Raw genomic sequence first — 22,457 nt, 5'->3', positions numbered from 1 at the left:
CTGGATTAATGCATGTTTATGGGTTTGTCCTGTCTAGTTAGTCATAAGGTCTTATAATATGGTCAGCTAGATGTACAGTGTAATGCTTTAGTTTCAGCTGCATTAACTTCTCTGAACCCCCTCCTCCCACACAGGTTTCAACCCAACTTCCATTGAGCGTGCCCCAATAAACCACTGTATAAAAACAATCTTTATAGCAAATGCGAAGCGGTCAACTTGGTGCGAAAAGTGGTCTACTCCTCAGTCAGATCATTAGTAAACTGGTTTGTTTTAACCAGTATAGAACAAGGAGGATGGTCCTAAGGAACAGCCATAAGTTAAGGTTAAAATAAAATAAAAAGTAAAGGAAAAAAACTTTGAAAAGTTTGTGATCGCAAATGGGATTTGGGGGTAAGTTAGATGCCCCTCGCCTCCCTCAGGTCATAGAGAGGATGCAACGAGATGACATTGCTTTCGTTGCTAGGGTTGCAGTGGTCCCGGTCTCATGTTTTGCTTAGGATTATCGCCTTACTTTCCCGGAGGTCTGCTAGATATTGTTGCTTGCATGAAGAAATCAGCTTTGCTTGGGGTCATGAAAAAGTGTGACTTTCCTCCATAAATTAATTTCAATTTAGTTGGGAATAGCATAGAGTATTAGATTCCACAATCTCAAATATTACCCCATATTTGGTCACAGGTTAGTCTGGCTGCTTGTAGCTGCGGACTGTAATAAGGAAAAATCATAACCTTCGACTCTTGATATTGAAGGTCTCCCTTTGCCCACGCCACATTCAGGATGAGGTTGTGGTCTTGATAGTTAGATAAGTTAACATAATTCTTGGTGGTAAGCTAGGTGCCGGGTCTTGAGGCCAGAGAGCAGTCCGCCCACACTAATTGAAAGTGATCGACAGGAATGGATTGCCTACCAGCTTGGGCAGTATTTTCACAAAGAATGTTTTAAGTTGGCCTACCCGAGTGGTCTCTGGGATGTTCCGTCATGACTGACTCTCCAGGTCCTTAAGTTTTGATGAGGTTTGCGGCAGCTCCCCTTGCATTGACGGATGTGTTGCACATTTTGTAGGTCGACTTACATATTGGTAATGCGCTGCTCTGCTTCGGTCATTCGACTGCACAGTAGATCCAATTTATAAATGTGAGGATTCTGCCTTTGCATCCAACACATCAAGCTTTTGGTCCACTTTGGATAACGAGGCATGGAGCTGCTAAATAATCGTAGTAAATTGGTTGTCTGTTTTGGCAGCCCCTGTATTGTCCAGTGTTGGGCTCGATGTGGTGTCAGAGTCCAGGTGGAGCTGGTTGTACTGCCGCTTGCTTTTTGGTAAATCCTTCCAATTTAGACTTCTGCTTGCCACCCCTGACTATATTTCTGCAGGGGTTTCACCTTGTGGGATTGCTAATATCAGCTCTTCGGGATGCGCTCAGTATGCACCTCTGCGTCCCAACGACTACTCATCATTCTTTTTCTATAAATGCAGTCTTTGCTGGGGGCATGCCGCTTCCTTTCCCCCGTCTGTTTAAATCAATGTTTGTAGATGTTGTTTGGAAGCACTGGATATCACGTGGGATCCAGATTAGTAGCACTGCTTCCACGCAACCAAAAATGAGCGTTACGGGGCAAAGAGCAGGGGCATGTGTGGTCGACCCTCACTTGTTCCTACTGTACTTTTGCTTGCCCTACACTGCATCAATCGGCTGCTGTTCTCAGTTACTCCCCATATCCCTATGAGGGGCGTCAAAAATGTTGGGGTTCTTACAAGGGACCGTTCTCTGCTGTATTGTCTCAGTTATGTCACCAGTCTCCGTTGGTTTACCGACAAGGTGGTGGCCAAGGGGACTTTCCCTTACCAATTATGTTGTGTGGGTGACATCGGGCAGACTCTGAATGCCATCTAAGTTTGTTTAGAATCCCTCAGCCAGTGCAGTCAACACTTGCCACCATTTTTGGACACTAATCGCTGTAATACGAGAGCGCCTCTCGCCAACTGACTGCAAAAGTACAGTCACAGACATATTACAACACAAACATCAATAAAATAATCACTTCCAGATAGAACCAGTCCATAAAGTCAGTCCATGGAAGAGATGATTAAAAAAAGTAAGTAACCTGTAAGAAAAAAAAAAAGGAATTAAATTAGGAATGCTTAAGTTTCCTTTGAAAAGCATCAAACCCGGGTCTCACAAAAAATGAAAAACAAATGAATACATCGGGAATAGAGTTCCACAATTTTAACCGAACAACCTGCAGGGATTAGCCACAAACTAGCTTTGCCAGACCGAGCCACTTTCAATTTGCGACAACTCAGGATAGTACATTTCTGGTAGGTAGAGGACACACCAGAGGATTGGTTAAGCAAATTGTGGCCAGACCATGAACCATCTTCCAAACAGGTCCAAGCACGTTAAATTCAATAAAAAGAGTTTACAAGCAGCCAAGCAATAATCTTCCCTGACAAAAATGGCACAAACAATTTAGTTCCGAACTGACAGTGATGTAGCCTGCAATTTCTGGATACCTTATGGCAAACTGCAGAACAGTAGTGTAATCAAGCTGGAATAATAGTTTGAACAAGAATTTTCTTGTTGGCCATACTCAACAAGGAGCATATTTTAGCTAAATTAAAAAAAATGGCAATGCATGGTCTTCATTACCCCCAGAGACTGGTCCTCAAAGACAACTCACAATCAAGGTTAACCCCTAGACTGTGAACTGAATTAATGTGTGGGGTGTGGAGGGGGGGAGGTTGCACCAAGCTCTTTAGGGCAAAGAAATGGTAAAGGGCCAGCTTTAGAACCACCCAGAAGGAGAATTTGGTTCTCTTTTCCCTTTAAGGTTAAGCCAATTAGGGTTCTTACGAAATAGCAAGTCTATTACCAGCTGCATGAGGATGGTGCCATCATTAACCACGTATGGAGGTCAAGCAAACCGTAGGCATTATCGGCATACATCTGACAATATATCTGACACCACAGGCCACACACCTGATTCAAATGGGCCAGGCAAAACATAAATGTCAAAGACGAGGGGATAGCTACAAACCCTGTGGCACTGCACACCAGAAAAGGGAATGGGAAAGTGCCCCAGTTGAACCAGTTGTCCCACATCTGTAATAGAAGAGTGGAGCTAGACGAATGCTGTTCCCCTGTTCCCTATCACCTCAATCATATGATCCAAGGGAATATTGTGGTCTATGGTGCTGCAATTTGATTTGCCAGTCACCTCTGCCTCAATTATCTTTGCGATTAATGGTGTCATGAACTTAGGCCTTTAAATAGATGGCGCGGGAAAAGGTTAATATAAGATTTATCAGTAATAGAAACATTTGGGCTTATGCAACTGCATATGCATAGTTACATATTCGGAGTGGTGCACTAATCAAAATAATATGATTTGTCAATAAGGAAGGTACAATTCTTTGAATCGTTTATTCATGCGATAGCGGTCACGTGCTGTTGCTGGTAACCAATTGGCCAATGTCAATGATAGCGGATGGGTGAGGCTGTAGGCCACGGAACACTGCAGTGAAACTAAGGCACCACAGAGTGCAGAGCCCAAACAGGCAGTGATCCTGCCACCGACGTAGCCCAGAGGGCCAAGCTGCAAAGTATCCAGCCCACGAGTCTTTTCGGGAATAGCACAGAGAAGCAGATGTGAATACTGATCCAATCATGTGACTCGTGTCAAGTGATGTCACTGGTTACCAATCACAAAACGCTAGTAATGATGAGAGGGACGCAGAAGACATGAAATAAACAAACCTGTGAATAGTTGGCTCAATTGGAGCACAGAATTTAAGTTACATACACGGACCAAGGCTGGTCAGACCAAATACATAAGTAGCAATTACTAAATGTGTTGAAAGAACTTGTAAAACACCAAGGGGAAAAAAGACGGGATGTTTTAATACAGAGTTTCACTGTATAGTGGGTTTACATTTTAAAGGAGACCAAGAAAAATACAATCTTTGTACACTTTTCAAAGACTGAGGCTTTACAGGGTGAAACACCTTTTAGGATCTCACCAGGAGGTACATGGGTGCAGTATAAATTGATTTATTTAAAACAGTTACAAAAAAAACACAACAAAATATTGATTATCGTTATATTAATGCTTTGTTAAAGTTCAGGTAGGATAATAAGATTAAAAATGGTATCAGAGAGCAGCGGACTATTCCTAAGGCATCCATATAATGCAATATTGGCTACAAGTTAGAACAACCATTACTTACTGTACGAGGGATTACAGACACAGAATTGGTGCCCAATACACAAGGAGTGTGTCAGAAAAATCTTCTACAAACTGCCAAATGATTGGTCTGTGCCTCATGTGCACAAATGCATAAATAGAGACGTTTAAAGAGATGGTTCAACAATAATCATGGCTAATGCCAACCCAAATGTATGGGGTATTAAGTAGACCCATATCTTGGAAAAGAAAAAGTGTTGGCAAGGGTCCAAAAAATATCCACCAGTTCTAGCCAAAGGGGGGAGTGAAGAGCTGCTGCACACGTGTTGTTGGAGGTTTGCCCACAGTAATTGAAAAAGGCTTGCCTACTCCTCCGTAAATGCCCACTCAGCAGCTCTGTGTGGGCATTTACAGATGTCAATGTCACTGCGGTGAGCCCAACGACATTAGCTTCAGGCTCCACTTGTTAGACAATCCTGGCTACACCTCTGGAAAGATGAATGACCAAAGAGCGAGGTGTGTCCACTTTGGTATTATGGCAGAGTTTTGTCATAGGGAATTGCAGCTCTCCCAAATGCCCCCCCATCTCCTCTATCCCCCCACCCGGCAGTATAACAGGAGAGCTCTGGCCAAAGGAGGCAGACATTACACATGGCCATTCCTAAATGAACATGAGTAACACATAGCACAACCCTTTGCACTTTCTAGGTTGGTCCGTTTCAAAAGCGTGGCGAGGGAATGTGGTTAATTCGGAACACTGGATTCATGATAATCCTGTTCAGGACCATTTGCGCATGCCGGGATCACAGGGATTGGTAAGGGGCCGTCTTGAGTACCACAGCAATCCACAATTAAAGGATTCTGCATCTTCTTAGAGATGAAGTGCAGATATCCTTAGTACAAGAGCTTCTTTTTATTCAGAATACCATCTATCACATTCCACATTAATGACTGGTGGAAGAGTATAAACAAGGTTAAACACAAAACAAATGTACACAATCTTAGATATTTATACCCATAATCATAGCCTGTTCCGGTGTTGAATTTTGGTTAAAAATCACGGGTACGTTTAAAGGTTGTGTAATCCGCACTTAATAAAACCCTTTTTTTATGGGCACTAATCAAAGGTAGCATTTGTATGCAGTAACGTAAATATCCTCTGAACTGGCTATAGTTCTTCCTGCAATGCCATCCCATGCCCCCAACAAGGAATTAGCCAAAGGATGGTGCATTCTCTCTTCATTGCAATTCCAGTCGATCAACAGATCATTAAAATACCGAGCACTGTGGGTTTACTCTCCATGCAGTGCAATTGGAACCAATTGCATCCTGCAGTGGGGACCCCTCTAGGTAAATGCTACTCAGCTAACAACGAACCCAGACAGTCTGTTCCACTGAAAGCCAGGCACATTTGCAGAAAAGGTCTGGTGACATTGCTCCATTCACCCTCAATCCTGCACTACCATTAACCAACCTCATTCGCGTATGGCCAGTCAAGAAGCACCTAGGACTGTGATAAGAGATGCTATAGATGTTTATACTTTTTGCAGAGGGACATAAGAACATACAAGCCCAGTCACAAAGCCATCCTTAGAAACAATACAGCAGTATGCATTTACACCAGCTGCAGTAGGAGGTCTGGAAGAGGAGAGTGAAATTAATTTTCAACCTAGCCTTCAGGATATCACCCACAGGCCACAACTAAAATTGGTGAAATCACGGGTTTCTACAGAATGAGTCACCTGGATGAGCCACAGATTGGACATATAGCAGCTTATTTTCTTGTGGCACAATGCAAGCGTTGCTGTGAAATCAGCAAATCTAGATGGGATCATTTTGTCCCTGTGTAGAAACAGGTGATGGGGAAGGCACATCTATCTGCATACTGGTACCCCAAGTGGAATAGAAGAATGGAGGTGAATATCCAGGGTGTCCCAATTCACAGGGAGAGGTGGAACGTGCATGTACCCATCTCCAGTAAAAGCCTCCCAGACTCTGTGCCACATAAGGGAGTCTGTTCCTCAGGGGAAAGCAGAGCTGGCGACACAAAATACAGATTTACCATGGTAATGCATGTGCCATTTACTAAATCCTGAATACTTTAAGATGGGTCCATACACTACAGGTTTTGTGAACATTATTCAAAGAGCTGTATACATATGATAAAATAATTAAAATCACATTTGGAACTGCGGGGGTTCACACTTCCTCCCCTATCCACACAGGTACGGTGCGTAGCTGACAGAGGCAAATGATTAACATAAATTTAGAGAGTGTGGCAACAGAGCACCTAGGTGGTTTACTATTAGCGTGGTTTCGTCGCAAACATCTAGACTGGGATGATCACACTTACTCCCGTCAGGTTAGGAGTTAATCGTGTGTGCTTGTAGGTTTGGGGGGGGGGTTCGTCAGTGGAATTGGGAAGCCCGATATCTGCAAGGTCATACAACCATTATAATTAGTGAATACAGGGTGTGAACAGTAGGTTCCCACAATAACCTAATCAAAGTGCGTTCATCAAATAGGTCAGTGTGTAAGCAGCTAAAAAGCACCAACCAAAGGATTTCCCCACATCATCACAGGCAGACTGATGGGAAGTTAGGTTTGCATGTGGTCAAATATTTTCCATCATAGTTAAAAGAGGCAATGTCAATCATACACAGCCCCATGTGAAAATCTCCTATTGCTCTGGACAGTGAGACTTGTCAACCCGATTAATGGGTTTTCCATCAGTGTTGGAAGGGTAATCCAGGGGAATAAAGAATACATACTTTCCACTAACAGTAATGTTACAGGGCAGGCATCGATTTCTAGGCACAATGGCCCTGTTTGGATATGAAACAGTTGTGCTTGTTGGGCAGATTGCAGCACTCGACAATCAAAGAAAGCATGCAATTGAAATTATCTTTCCGCATGAGACTGGCATTGTAGAAGGCGCAAAGCCTGGATAGGAGCAAGTTAGTACATTTTATAGCACCAGTTTTTAGCCATACATCTTAACATTTTTTGAAAATGGTTTCCATATTTGGAAGTATACTTAAACCACCTTAAGTGCATTTTTTAATTGCGACCACTATGGTGAGGCGAGGGAGAGGGTGGTTGCGGATGTGGCATAAAGAATTTCAGCATTTACGCGTTTAAAACATTTTTTAAAAATTAAAAAAAAAGTGTTAAGAACATTTTGGACGAAATTAATCCTAGTTTATAATAAAAATGGCGATAGCCATATCCAAGTCTCTCCTGGTCTGACCTTCATGTGCCATGTGAGGGACAGTGAATGGCACTTGGACTGTGAATTCTAGCTTAAGTGCTCGTGAGACCAGGCAGGGCATCATGGGGTAGTAAATCATCTCAATACATTTATCAACATTACACGCTCTGCCCATCTTACAGTGCAAATGTTCTACAATGCGCACTGCACATTGCTGTCTTCTGAATTTCCAAGCAAGGACACATTTATATAAAGTCGAACCACCTACTTTCCTTCAAACAACGAATATGAACAACTGAACTAATATTCCAACCTGAAAGTAAAACAAACAAAAACGTAGATGTGCAAAGAGACCGGAGGAAGAAAGTACAAGACAGGCACGGTTCAGCCTTAAACATTGAAGGAGACAAACCAAAATACAAATCCCTCTCCAGTAAAGTCAAACAAAGAACTCAATTTCATTCCAGAAGAGAAGATTCAAGCGACCTACCCCTGTCCAAAACGCTGCTGCATGGGTCCCTTTCAACCTGCCTAACCTCATGGTGGGTTGACATATTAAACTTCTTGTTAAATAGCATTTAACTGCTTCTTCTAGGCAAACAATGGCAGATCTAGCGCTTTTGCCCTTCTTAAGCCATAAGAAAGCAGGCTGCCACAATGAAACTTTCTATTGTCTAACACAATTGCCCCCATGCAATCCTTGATACATGCAAAATGCATACCCCCAATCCCACTGCTTCAGTCAAGACCTTTACATCCAATGTGTGTGCTGCATCCCAGTAGCCTTAATGTACCTCATCTCTCCTTTATTCTTGGAACCTCTCCAACCCCCTTTCCCCCAACATCATCCCTGGGCGCCTCACTCCCCATCTTTACTGTCAATCGATTCTTCACAGACCATCACTACACTATCCTACAGCTCTCACCTCTTCTCTATTGCATCCTCAGCTCCTTAAAATTCATCTACTGTGCAATTCTAGGCTCGTCATAGCCAACTCCATGGTATCATCAATGCAGCAGTAAAGACACATCTCCATAACATTCCAGGATCCTGCATTACCAGTTAGCAGTGAAACCTATAGACTTCCATGTAGCAACTAAAGCACCATTGCAGGTTATCCCAAGCTCCTTGATCTCTGGTGGCAGCCTGGCATATTACGAGTCCCATCTCCACCACCATCCAAATGCATCATATCAGCAATATCACTGCAATGGCAGCTTACATCTAGTTCCACCCTGGGCACCAACCACTTTTCAAGGCGTGTTCCACACTGGAGACTGCCCACTTACCATGTCAAATGGCACACTTGGGCCTGCAACCTCTATGTCTAGTGCCATCTGGCTACCAGTCCCATTCCATATCATATCATAGGTTACCTTGGGGTCCACCCATTGGCCCACTCTAGGTGCCACACACCTTTGGGCCGCCAACCACAGGGCCACCACTGTGGCACTGAACACATGCATGCCAGTGGAGAAATACCCTCCTAGCACGCTACCAAGTCAACCATTGGATGAATCCAGCTACAGCTCTAGAAATCAGACACCTCGATCAGCCACAGCTTTCTTAGCAAATGGAACCCTACTTCCTTGTGGGTGCTCGAATAAACAGTGCTTTCCGCAATGGGAATAATCACTTTCCTGCATTGGAGCGTCCTTCAATAGAGAGTTTCACCTCCTGTGGAATGAAAGAGGGACGGGCAGGAGAGGATCGACGTCCCTCAGCCTGCACATTGTATCTTTGGAATCCTGGAGCTGGATCAGGCCAACAGTGCGGGTTACACAATGCACTGCTTGAAGCTTCTGTGTGGGAGCTTCGGGCCATGCTGTCCCTCGGAGTGTAACCTTTTTTCTCACTGTTCATGTCCAATGGTGGGGCCTGCTCCCTTGGATGTTGAACTGTCCTCTCCTTTGGTGGTGAATGACCAGTTAGGGGGCACTCTGATGTAGATGCAAGTTCTTCACTGCAGTTCTGTAAGCTTATTGATATGCAGACATCGCCCACCTGCAATCTGTGGCAGGGAAGTGCAAAAAGGTGCGTTGTCTGTTCAGGATTACAGGAGGACCAGCCCTGACCATAGACAAAAAAAGGATGCTCTGGAGGCACATCCAGTGTGACTTTATTCTGCTGTTCACCCACCATGAAGTGCAAGGTCACAAAACCTGGCCACTGACTCTCTTGAATGTCAACCACGGTGCTGGAGTCTATCTTCAACCCCCCACTCACCTCTGCACTTCGAATAAAGTCCTGAGTCTGAAGCTCTTCCACACGTTTCAACTCTCCAGTGGCTAATTGAATTATAGCTCCCTTCATGAAATGGGATGGTAGAGGAGAAGGTGCCGGAGGCTGGACAAGAGCTGGTTGTAAAGGAGTTGGGGCCGCCGCTGAAAAGGACATCTCTTTTGTTGGAAGATCGGTTGCTTGCCTCTCATGAGTCTTTGATCCCAAATTGCCCTTTGTGAGATCTGACGCAGAAGAAACCAGACCCTGCGCTGCACTGAGTGGCACCAGAAGAGTCTCCCCATTGGCAATTACCATGGCTCTCTGTAACTGCTCATGGGAACCCTGCTCAAAGGGAGAGGTATACAAGTGCTTCAACTGACCTCTCTCCACAATAGGTTCGGAGGGATTTATTTGTGTATGGTGGGCTGACAAATTCCTGCGCCCCCCCTGGTTTTCAGTTACATGCTGGGAAAGATTTAAAGGACTGGATGCATCCTTCTTCTGAACCAACAAGGAATGGTAGTCCTGGGAAGCCAAACCACTCACTACTCGCTGAACCTCAAGATCGGTGTCAGGAGTACCACGATGTGCAGGGACTGCTACTTCTCCCCGTGTTTGGTAACCCTGAAACACTTGTAAATTCATAACACTGTCCACTGTAGATCCAGGTGCATAGTCCTCCGTCTCTCTGCTATGGATTTCCATGGTTTGGTTTGCCTTCCTTCCTTGATTACAGATCTGCTCTCTCTGCCCCCCATTTGGAGGAATTACTGTCAATGGAGAGCGTTCTTTTGAATTTTCTGCAGGAGACTCTGGGCATAAGGGTTCCTCGTGCAATTCATATGTTGCTGGAATCCGGGCATTGGTGTGGTAGTATATGGGCACTCTACCTTGGGTCATCGCCAGTGGCAAGGTATTGGCATGGTGTTGCAGCTGTCCAGCAGGAGTAGCAGCAGTGTGGGTTGCAGAGGAAGCTTTATTGAAAGTGAGAGAATGTGAAGAGGTTTGTGGGGGAGGTGTGGTTCCGTCAGAGAGAATGGAATTGTACGGCACATAATGGGGGATGTGTGAGGGTGCCAGTGTGACAGGAGGGGATACCAAAGGACTAGACAAAAAACCAGGAGGCATTGCATAGGGGACTGCATAGGAGCCTATGAACTGCACTGAGGTATGTGAGAGAGGAGCATACTGAATAGGGGAATAAGAGATCCCTGGGTGTTGCATTACAGGGGCACCTACACTGAAGGGATGAGAAAGCGGACTCATATTTACTACGGGATGCAGAGCAGACGAGGATAAGTTTCCGGCAGGTACAGCCACTCTGTATAAATTGCCATACTGATCCACAGTAACGCCAGTAAGTGCCTCACCGCCATCACCATATCTCAACCCCACCTGACCCTGCCCAGCTGCCACCATCACCCCCCTTGGCCACTCTCCAGCATCACTCAACTGCGAGTCATTTACTGAGACATTTGCTGGCCTTGTGGGTTCTTCTGTGCTTTGGGGGAGATCCCTTTTCTTCGGAGGAAGGCATTCCTGGTTTCTCTCGTGGGCAGGTTTCATGCTGACCGTCGATGTTTAAGTCAATATTAGCAAAGATTTGCTCTAAGGTCATCCTCAGACACTGCGAAAAGGAATCTGCAAAACTGGCCCCACTGCCAATGCTTGGGGCTTCCTCATCTGTCAAAGAAAAACAAAAAAAGAAATTAAGGATGAAGCTTCGGATTTGCGTTACAAGAAGTTAAAGGCTTCCGTTTGTGCGTTCCCCATATAGATAATACATAGCTAGTGAAGCAGAAATGTAGGGTATAGTAAAGGGAGGGTGTAGTCTGCCAACACCAACAAATCCAATAAATAACTCAGATATGAGGGTGAACACATTAAGCAAACCAGATTTTAAAAAAACGCCACTAAATATATGTGCCATATAAGCATGACCAACTGTGGAATTGCTGTGGAGGAGACCTAGTACATTGAGGAAAAACTCACCAACCGCAATCTATGAAGAAACTCTCACTAGACACAAATGCACCCTTAGACCAGAGCCACTACAATCCCAGAAGTGGCGACAGGACACCACGTGAATTGACTAAGATAAATGGCCAAGCAAGAGATGGGGGGAGCAATCAGAATAGATTTAATTATTTTATTCATTTTAAACGGTGCTCATGTTGCCCGAGGGCTGCTTCAGAGATACCACCGTAAACAAGAAGGCAAATGCTGTTCCAGAAGTACTCAGAAGCGACACACAAAACACACACACACACCATGGAAAAGCAAGGGAAACAAAGGGTCTCAACAATGCGGAATACTAGTAGGTAGAAGCCACACACACACAATGCCGAAGTCATCACGTATCAAGGAACCACCCCCATGACAGTGTGGAGAGGACAAACTAAGTGTGGTGCCGTCTGAGCACCAGCAGCAAAACACACAGGCCCACAAGCAATTAAAGTGTAAAGAAAAGCAACCTCTTGTAGTTGTCACTTAATGAAGCAATCTACATGGGGCTCCTGGTTGCGACCCTATTCTGCCCTTGAGGCCTAAATTGTCACACAATTGAACGGGTCAGTGGAACAAGAAGAACTGACCCCTTCGGCATGTGAGAAAACAAATCACACATACCAATAATGATCACACACTTCAATTGTTTCAACATTTTTCATTATAGTTGTATTTGTTCAAAGGTTTTGACTCCCGTCTTGCTACACCTTGACAGTAGGATATGTAGTGCGTCCAGTATGTGTACCTGATTCCAAGTAATGCATCTTGGAAAAATACCTTGTGTAACTAACATTACCGTTGAAATACAAAAATGTTGTTCTGTGTTGTGTCTCCCAGTAGACATTAATATGTGATTGTTGAGAACTATAATGAAGGGGTCGGTTCTTCTTGTTCCACTGACCCGTTCAATTGTGTCTGACTTAATGAAGCAATCCATCAGCCATTATTCTTCCTATTCTGGATATACAGGTTGCTTGTTTTCAGGGAAGCAGCGTCATGTTTATAGTCTTTAGACTAAAAAAAGAATGGTCATACCTCCACATGTTACACAAAAGACAAAGTGAATGTTAAAAACAGCAATGTCTAATTGTGACAGAGCGGGTCAAACATTTGGGAGAAGTTGAAGACCCACATAGTCAAGTTTAGAGTACATTGCAGCTACTCAGAAATCCATTCACGGGTGGAGCGGATGCCTGAAAACACGTGCATCAAAGAAATCAGTCGTCCAACTCCTTTGCTGTAAGAAATTGCAATCTAATCTAAGAGACTAGAACCAAGAGATTTGTTTAACAATGCGCACTACACCATGCTGCTCACTCTACTAGTTGGTTTTGGTGCACGCAATTTCCAACCAGATGGGAAGACTGATTAACAAGGGGATTGGAATAATGGAATCACCATGAAATTCCGACAATACGCAATGCAGTAACCGGACCAAAAAGGTGCCATGCAGAAGGCAAAATGGTAATGATGAAAAAACAAAAAGGCTGATTATTGTTGTGTGCAATCCTCAAAACCAGATGCACTTCTAAACATTTAAGCAAATAGACTCCAGATAGGCAAGGCTCAACACACACAATCCATAAACTGATCTGGAATGTGACAGAATGTACTATTCTTGCTTAGACCATGAAGTGCAAACAGGAGCGTATGTTAGGAGGGATCTTCAAAACAAACACGCTTATGTGGTTTTACAAAACCAATCTAGTGGATAAGCAAGGGTTTTTCATTCTTGGTCTAACCAAACTCTCTGGGTATTATTGGCAGAGTAGTAAGGTGTAGTATTAGGAGATCAGGGGTTATGTACGTAGGTACTCTAATCACTTGGTGATAGTCAAATAATAGAGGTCCACACAGATGTATACAAATATAATACTTATTTGATCCAGTCTACGACTTATTTGATCCAAACACATCCAGGTTAAAATCAAGACACTAGATAGCATACATAGTTATCTACACATCTATGTAAACAAGAGGTAACTCCAATGGAGAAGCACACAACACTTTACAATTAAGAACAGTTGCAAGAACAGCACAACTGTTTCAGGTAATGTGGGGAGAAGAAAGTGACTAAACATAATATCTTTTATAAATCTAGAGGTGTAAATGTGGGAGTGTCTGGGTTTGGGGCAAAGTGTTGTTCCTTATACAATTCCACACGGTTTTGCCAATCTGCAACACAAGTTGCATAGTTACCTGTTAAGATCCTCCAGACATTACTGGCTACATGACATTTGGACACCCCACCAACTCCGCCCGCCCTCAACACATGCTCTAGGGTATGTCAGCCAGCCCATGTGCCCATTCTCAGTGCAGTTTACTTCAGGGTGCAACGCAAAGCAATCGATAAGTGAATCAGAACAGTGACCTACAGGATCATTGATTTTCAACAATTGACAAGTGTTAGGTCTGTTCCGTTTGGATTACAGGTTCTTTTGCTGGTACCATGTAAATTAGAAGGCAGTTACTGTAAACCTAAGCAGTTTTTCCCTACCTAGTTAAGTAAGGTCCCAATGCTCTGAAAGATTTTGTTCACAGGCAAGTACCTGGGTTGGGGTTTAGGAATTCACAAAGTCCCCTTCAACCAGACCTGACCCAAGCCAACAGGTAAGTTCTTGGAAAGTGCAGAGAGAGGTCGCCCGGGAGGAATTCCCAACTAGAACTCCACCTCCTAGAGTCGGGTAGGGCAGAGTTAGGATTGGACTTTGTGCCCACTGAATCCCTATTGGACAAGAGGGGGCAGCAAGAGTGGTAGGTACATTTGATCCAAGAACTCCAATCCTAAGAACTACTAATCCAAGTTAGGTAGGAATCGCTTGGTCCAACTACTCATGTTGATGGTTCAGGGGCCAGATGTGCAGTGGCTGAGGTAGGTGCTGGATTTGGGTCCAGCGAGTGGTGGTACTGATCTCTTGAACCAGATTCGGTTCCAGAGAAGCCCCCGCTGGAAAGAAGAGACTACCTTGGATTAGGACTACTGGTACTCCAATGATGATCCTCCCCCACCCCCCCCTCCCCCAAGAACACTGCAGACATGATGAATGTCGAGGATCTTCCGTAATCTCTCAAAAGGATGCAGGAGATCCCCGGTGTCTAGCTTTGAGAAAGCTTGTTCCCTCAGCAACAGTCATGTGGCTCCTCTTGGTCACATCTTACCTCTTCAAAAGGTTAATTCCAGTGTGCACCCTCCAGAACGGATCCAGACCCCTCCACCCACCTCATCCAAAATCCGGCCTGGGGGGCTTACACAGCCCACCAATGCAATGTTATGCACCATTGCAACATGTAGTGGCTGTCCAATCAGACAGACAGCAGCCTCACATCTTCCCACCAACAGTCAACCTCTAGGTGAAGTCAGTCCCAATAACCGAATAACCGTTTCAACAAGTTCCCGACACACTGAGCACTGCCTGAGCATCCAAACCTGGTTTCTGCAAAAGTGCATAGCCTTACCGAGGGGGTGGGGGGAGAGGGGGTTCCAGTCTCAGATTACATGAAGAGGTACAAAAATGCAAGGTGGCATATTGACAGGACATAAAGCCTGAGGCGCATATGAACATGGCCCTGAATACAGATGGTGCACAGTGCCGCACTGGGATGAAATGTAAAACCTGGTTCACTACCACAAGCATGTCCAATGCAGATCAAAACTAATAGAACATGTTGGCAGGCAAAAAGAAACATGGACACACAATATCTAACATTTCACTGAATGTGGCTTGGGTTACAAAGTAAACAAAACGGGCAAACGTGAAGGCGAGAACAACTCTCTCTGCACATCTAGCTTTAGGGACAGCCCACTCACATGCGTGTTGTGCAGATGAGCGTAGAGATACCTCACTCCTGCTAAAAGCACCCGGAATAAAATTTAAAAAAAGTCGGATATAAGGGGTGTCCGATTGAGGGGGAAAAAAGAAGAATTTCCCCAACAGCAGGCATGACTACGCCAACAATTACATTTGCAAATGTTTGTGAGGATTCACGTTTTATTATGGGTTTTAAAAATATACACAAAGTTAAAAAAGGTAACCTGGCACTGGGATGTCTCAAATAAAAAAGTGAAACCAAAGACTGGCTTGAGGATGTCAGCACAGAACATCAACATTTTGCCTTTAGGTGAAGATACATTAAATTGTTGGTTCAAAGAATAGATGCTTCATGTATGAAGTCTATTTTTCAATGCAGATGAGTGAAGCTGCCCAGTTTGGCACAGAGCCGAAAGAAGCCCACAATAATCATATCTTTTTCGCTTTTCACAATCTACATTCAAATTCTTAACTCTTATTGCGGGTGCCAGAATAGCAATTCTCTTCATTTTACCAAATGCAATATTATGTTCTTTAATCTTTTTCTTTCAGGGTCTCGTTTCGCCTAAAGTCCTAGAGACATGCTTTGGTACCCTGCTTACATATACCAGAATGCAGTGGCAGAGCTACATTTGTAACACATGCTGCTCACAGACGTAAAGAGGTTGTTACATTTGGGTACTCAAGGAGTTGAAGCCAACGTCTCAAGATTGATAGGTTTCATGCATTTTGGAAGTCGATTCAGTTCAGGGACTACCTTTACCCAAGGGTCTTCATGCCCATATTGGGCTTGCATAGATGTTTAAGTGCCACTTGTATGATGATGCAAAAAAGGCCAAGCTAAGTTAATGAGCAGATCTCAGGAACCATGCCACCAAATTCTTCAATTGTGGGGAAGGATGACATACCACACCGCTGTTCAGATAGAGGAGGTTCAGAATCCCCAGTACATGTTCTATGGGGTGCATCGAAAGACTTGTCAGGTCCGAGAACCAGAACCTGGCTAGCGACCATGGTGCTATAAGCTCCGGGACTCAGATAATTTCATTTCTGCGCTTTAAAAGTGCTTGATGGATCAGCGGTGGATGCGGAAACGCTAATGTGGGCATGTCTCAACAGATCTCCAGTGCGTCCCCTAGAGAGTCTGGGCCTCAGTCCCTCTCTTGAAGCGTACAAGGGAAGTTTCTTGTTGACATTCAGAACAGGTCGACCCGGGGAAGCATCATTCATAAGAAATTTGATCGAGGACCTTGTTTAGTTTCCATTTGTGGTTCACTGTCCCTCGGCGACCGAGGGAGTCCACTGCTGAATTTTCTAGACCAGGAATATGAATCACTTGCAGCCATATTCCTCTCCGGTTTGCCCCTGCTCGCAAACAGAGCTAGGCTGGTGTGAGGGGGGTCAGTAATGTGAGACTCACACATATGTTTAGCTTTTTCAAGGTTTGACATTTAGTTTTAAATCAAAATTGAATATAAACCCCAACTAAACCTAATCTACCAAGGGGATTCCCTACCTAGTATAGGATCCAAGGGAAAACCTAGCATTCAAAGAACTAACCAACAAAACATTCAAAATAACATATAAACAACACAAGTAAAAAGGTCACCAAGCAACCCGTGTCTTGTAGGACTTCAGTTAATCCTGGGCAGATCTTGCTCCCCCAGAAATGTCCCAAAGACAATTTCCTCTAAGAGATAGAAGGTCCTAAATAAAGTCTTGGAAATTTACAAAGAAAGAAAAGGTTCACACAAACAAAAATCCACTGGTAACAGTTCCTTCTTCGCGTGATGAAAAATATCCCTTTTCCAAGTTTCACAAAGAAGATAACAGCACCAATGCTATTCCTGGATAGCCTCCTTCCAGGAAAGGATGGCTAAAGGTTAAGACAAAGTACCACTTTTGCTCAGCAACACTTCTTCTTGTAACTTCTTCAGCATCTTTAAATACAGTTTGTCAGGATGCTTCTTCTCAGGGCTTGCTATCCCTTCGAGCAATTCCCTTCTACCACTGATACTGTGAGATTAGAGTCCCTTGTCCTGCAGTGTGCTTCTGTTTCTATTACAAAATAATAATGTTCTGACAACAGTATTGACAACCACAGTTACTGCTGCTACCGCGACTTACAGTTTACGGCAACTTTCGATCTCTACAGGTTAGCAAGGCACTCTTCCTTATTGTAGGTCAAGAAAGGGCAGCCACTTTGTCTTTCCTTTTGATCTTGCAGCTACCAGAAAATCTGCCTTTAGCTCCCAGACTGCTTCCCCTTAGCTTAACCAGTCTAAGCTCTACAGATTTAAAGTGAGTTCCTTTAACAAGTACCCAGCTTCATATACACCCTCTTGTCGTCAATAGTTATCCCAAATCTGTAGTCACTCTTTTAGCCTTCGGTAACCTTGTCACCCATGTATCAGTGTACTCTGACTGTTCAACAACTTGACAATGATGTGCAGTTCTTAAATGAGCGGGTTTCACTGTAAATGGGTTTGGTCTACCGGATTGGGTAATACTAGACCTTTGTTGGACTTCAGCAAAGCCTACAACTGCTATATAATTGTTCAGTATGTTACAAGCAACAACTTTCTCTGTAGAAACAAAATCAGGCACACGCACTTTCGTTTAGATGATAAACTATCACTTTAAAGATTTGCGTTCCCTTTTCCCTGTCAGCGTTATGCATACAAAAATAATAATTGGGAAACAAAGTTTCATGTAATCAACCTCTTCCTGATGTTTTATGAGGTTGTAACATTGCGGGCAAGTCAGCTTCTTCTTCTTAAGAAGTACCAGCATTGTTCTCATCTCTAATAGGAGGCACACCGTCAGCAACAGTTTATTTCGAACAATGGGGAAAAGAGAAGCTTTTTCCACATGCAAGTACCTAAGTTTTGTTGGTATATGCCTGTGATACAATTCCATTGTTAGAATGACTTCCCACTTCTACGAACAACTTGTACTTGCGTTGTAATGCGTACAAGTATAAATTAAGCTGGTTACAGTAACCAGCAAGGTCATTTGGATGATTTGGAGTACGGAGCTTCCATTCACTGACTCCACAATCACAGCGACTGCAAGCTGCTTCTATTCCAGACGTTAACTTGTGCTGCTACTGCTAGTGGCACTCTTAGGGACCCACATCCATCTGTAACAAGGGTGTCTCCGATCCAGCCTCATTAACAGACAGTCTTCCCTTCTCCAGGTTCCCCCGGCTTGCCACTGCACACAGCCCTCAGGTGGAACCATGACTTCAGCTCTACATTTACATCAATTAGGCACACCTGGAAAGACTGGCTCTTATTCCTAGTATCTTACAATGCTGCCGCAGCCAAACAGGGTTTGTGAGGACAGGACCAACTCGGAGCCTGCAGGTTAAATCTGCTCTTCTACTCAGGCATCCATACTGTGGTCACACTTCCTTGTGAATTGCCAGCCTCAAGCTCTGCTTCTTACTCTACTGCTAACATTTCAGCTCCTGCTCCAGCTTCTTTCTACTGCTCCTCCTTGCTGCAGCTTTTTATGCCCCTCAAGTGGGTTAATTGGCTTCAGATACAGACCCTTAGGACTAGATGCCCGTCATTGCCAAATGCTATTAGGCCTGCCTGCCCTTATTTCCTGCATGCCTCCACAGCCCTCTTCTCCGTAGTCCCTGAGCGATTCTGGGACATGCAGTTCACTTTAGAAAAATTTAGTTTTTTAATTTTTTTTTTATAGGTTTAAGGATAGTTTTTCCTCCCTTGTTATTATTCAAAGAGGAATTATAAGGTTTAACCTTTTGAGAGACAGATGGGACAGGAAAGGTCACCTGTTTGCTGTTCCTTTTGGCATTCTTTATTTATTTAATTTATTTATATATTTTGAACGCCCTGGCAGCCTACAGACATCGGGGCGCACATGAACACAGAAACACAGGAAGAGAAATGAGACAGCAGGCAATGTCAGGTAGAAAGGGATTGATTTATTTGAAAAGTGTTCGTTTTCAACATGTTCCTGAAAAGTAAAACGTTTGTTACCTGCCTTAGGTTCTGAGGGAGAGAGTTCCACAACTGGGCGGCACGGACTGGAAAAGATCTGCCATCCACCTTGTGCATTTGAAAGCGGGGAAGGAGGCCAGGGCCTTGTCCGCTGAGCGCAATCGTCTACCGGGGGCATAGCGAGTTACTGCTGTTTTGAGGTAGAAGGGCACGTTGCCATACAGGGATTGGTGAATGATGGTGCATGCTTTGAAATTGATACAGTCCTGTGGTCGGAGATATGCTCCTTCACAAGGTTCCTTTTAACAATTCGCACTGCATCATTCTGTATCCTCCTGCACCTCTTTACACAGGTAATACTAGCTCCAAGGAGCAGCGCATTACAGTAATCCAGACTTGGTAAAGTGACTGCAAGAGCGATAGTTGCCACAATGTTCTTGATGAGGCGAAGGTAGTGGTTACCATTTTTGCTGATCATTTTGACATGTTCATCCGAGTTTAAGGAGACTTCGAGAGTGACTCAGGGTTTTTACGTTAGTCTGAACTGGTATCAGGGATTTGTTTATGCTGAAAGTCTTGTAATGCATGCTAAGCTTGCTCCTGGCCTGTGAGGAGCAGAAGATGAGGAATTTTGTTTTCCTGTCATTGATGCACATCCAATTCTCCACCATCCATGATTCGACCAATTATAAATCATTAGAAGGGTGGAGGAGACTTCTGGGTGGTTCCCACTAGCTTCCATGACCAGCTGTGTATCAGCCGCGTAGTTGGTGAAATAGATACCCATGCTCTCAAGCAGGACACAGAGTGGCTTGGATGTACATATTAAACAACACAGGTGATAAACTGGCTCCCTGGGGCACACGTAGTGGATGGTGGTAGGAGGAGAAAGAGCGTCTCCCCAATGTATCCAGGATATACGATTAGTCAGAAAGGATGTGAACCAGTCAATGGCTTTGCTAGAGTAAATTACCCCTGGTCTCTAATGTTTGAGGGAGGCGAAGATGGTCAAGAAAATCAAACACTGCTGAGAGATCCAGCAGGATAGGCAAACCAGGTGGGTCTGTAGGTCTAATAAGGCTGTTTCGGTGTTGTGGGCAGGCCTAAAACCCGATTGGCTACCATGCAAGATATTGTTGGACTTTAGGATGGTTTGCAACTGCGTTGTAGCAATTTTGTCCAGTATCTTAAAAAGGAAACAGCAGTTTGTTATGGCCCTAAGGTTTGCAAGATCATGGCCTGTTTTTTTTGGTAATTGGGCAACCGTAACTACTTTTATGGGAGAAGGGGTCTGTTTATCTCGATAAGAGGAATTAACAAATCGTGTTAGAAAGGGGGCAAAGATGGAACTAAGCTCTATATAAGTATAGGGGGTAAGAGATTTTCCACACATGAGGTGGGTTTCATACTTGAGAGGATCTTTTCCATTTCAGATACCGTGATAGGATTTAAAGTGAATTTGGGTGCGTTGGAGAGGTCCTTTAGAATCGTCTTGATCTTACTAGGAGTCACTGTTTTGGGCAGCTAGGACTTGGTCTCTTGCTTTGGTAATCTTTGCCTTGAAAGCCACCTGAACCAATTTGCAGTCCTCCACTGAGGGGGTAAGGGCACTGGCAGGGGAGGCACGTTTTTCGAGGAATTAAAACATTTGAAAGACTTCACTTTGTTTGTTCGGGGCTTCTTCTATTTGTGTATTAAAGAAGATCTTTTTAGTTTCGACTATCTTGGCTCTGTAAGAGATGTCCATGACTTTTCAGCTTTCCTTGTATGGATCTTCAACCATTTGGCTTCAAAGTCAACGTTCGTTTTCCTTGAGAATGGCCAACTCTGGAGTAAACCAGTCCTGATGTCTAGGATTAGCTCTAATATGTCTTAATCTAGGAGGGGCGATGTTGTCGAGCATATTTTGCATGTATTTAGTATAGATATCTAGTAGGATTTCAATCCTCATCTGAGGAACTCTGCATGATTGTGGTTAGGCACAACTCAATGGCGATGAGGGATATATTTTTTTTTTACTTCCGACTCATGACCCTCGTACAAGGATTGGAAGGCTTGTCAGAGTAGGTCTTACAATCGATGGCGAATTCGATCAGATAGTAATCGAACCAAACGCAGGTGGGGGGGGGAGGGGTTGTCTGACAAATATCCACTGATGGATTTCATGCACCTACCCAGTCCAGTTGATTGTTGTTATCATTGGTTGGTTCATTATTCATAATATGGAACTCTATGTTTGTAAGAGAGTCCTCCAGATCAATGGCTCTTTGGTCCGCGGGCTTGCTTCGCCAAAGATTAAGGTCACCTAAGAATAGGGGGAGGGGGGAGTGTTAGGGCCACAAAGTGTATTGAACAATTGGATGATTTCCACATTGAAGTCCGGGATGATTTCCACATTGAAGTCCGGCATGGGATTAGGAGGCCGATATATCAAGACAAAGTTAACACATGACTGATTTGAAGGTGTCATTTAAGATGCATTATTTCACATCCCGAGCAAGCACACAGGGAGGGGAATAGTTTTAGGGTGTTTTTAGCTACAATTGCCGCCCCACGTCCCCCCGGTCTCTGTTTTTACTAAAGAGGGAGTAGCATTCCCCAAGTCTTGGTAATGCACATCATATCCAAGTCCCTTTGAATGATAAGATCATGGCTGTTCTGTGCATGATTATGTAGGGACCTTGTGTTAAGGAGGGCCAGTTTTAAGGTTTTGTTTGTGGTGCTTCGTACAGGAAGAGCTTTATTAGAGGGGCGTGGGTTATGTGGTTCCCTGGTCTCAAGAACTGCCGTTTTGGGTTCCGGACACTGTTTGGGGGTCTGAAATTGACTGTGCTTCCTTGTATTGATGGTTTTGGCATTCGCTGATGCCTCAAGTGTTGTGTCACCAGGGGGAGTTGTATGGCTTTCGATGGGGGGGTGAGGAGTCTAATATTTCTAAGGCATATTTGTGGATGGATGCAAGCCGCTCTAGTTTTTGAGAAGGGAGGAAAAGTTCCAGTGCTGCAGAAATTCCTCCCCCACCCCCCATCTCACAAGTCGAGATACGGGGGGC

General features: G+C 44.1%; 1 protein-coding gene across 2 annotated transcripts in view; it reads right to left on the bottom strand.

Annotated features, from left to right (window-relative positions):
* Nucleotides 1-3,879: 3,879 nt before the first annotated feature.
* The window catches only part of ATXN1L (ataxin 1 like), an 80,113-nt gene continuing 61,535 nt past the window's right edge, over nucleotides 3,880-22,457 (bottom strand). For both annotated transcript variants that reach the window (XM_069635494.1, XM_069635495.1), the window contains one exon: nucleotides 3,880-11,301. In XM_069635494.1, coding sequence (XP_069491595.1) covers nucleotides 9,028-11,184 — 2,157 coding nt within the window. In that variant the 5' untranslated portion in view covers nucleotides 11,185-11,301 and the 3' untranslated portion in view covers nucleotides 3,880-9,027. The remainder of the gene's footprint in view (nucleotides 11,302-22,457) is intronic.

Source organism: Ambystoma mexicanum, chromosome 1q (assembly GCF_040938575.1).
Source record: "Ambystoma mexicanum isolate Mex_15411 chromosome 1q, UKY_AmexF1_1, whole genome shotgun sequence".
Classification (NCBI taxonomy): Eukaryota; Metazoa; Chordata; class Amphibia; order Caudata; family Ambystomatidae; genus Ambystoma; species Ambystoma mexicanum.
This window is presented reverse-complemented; position numbering and strand designations above follow the sequence as displayed.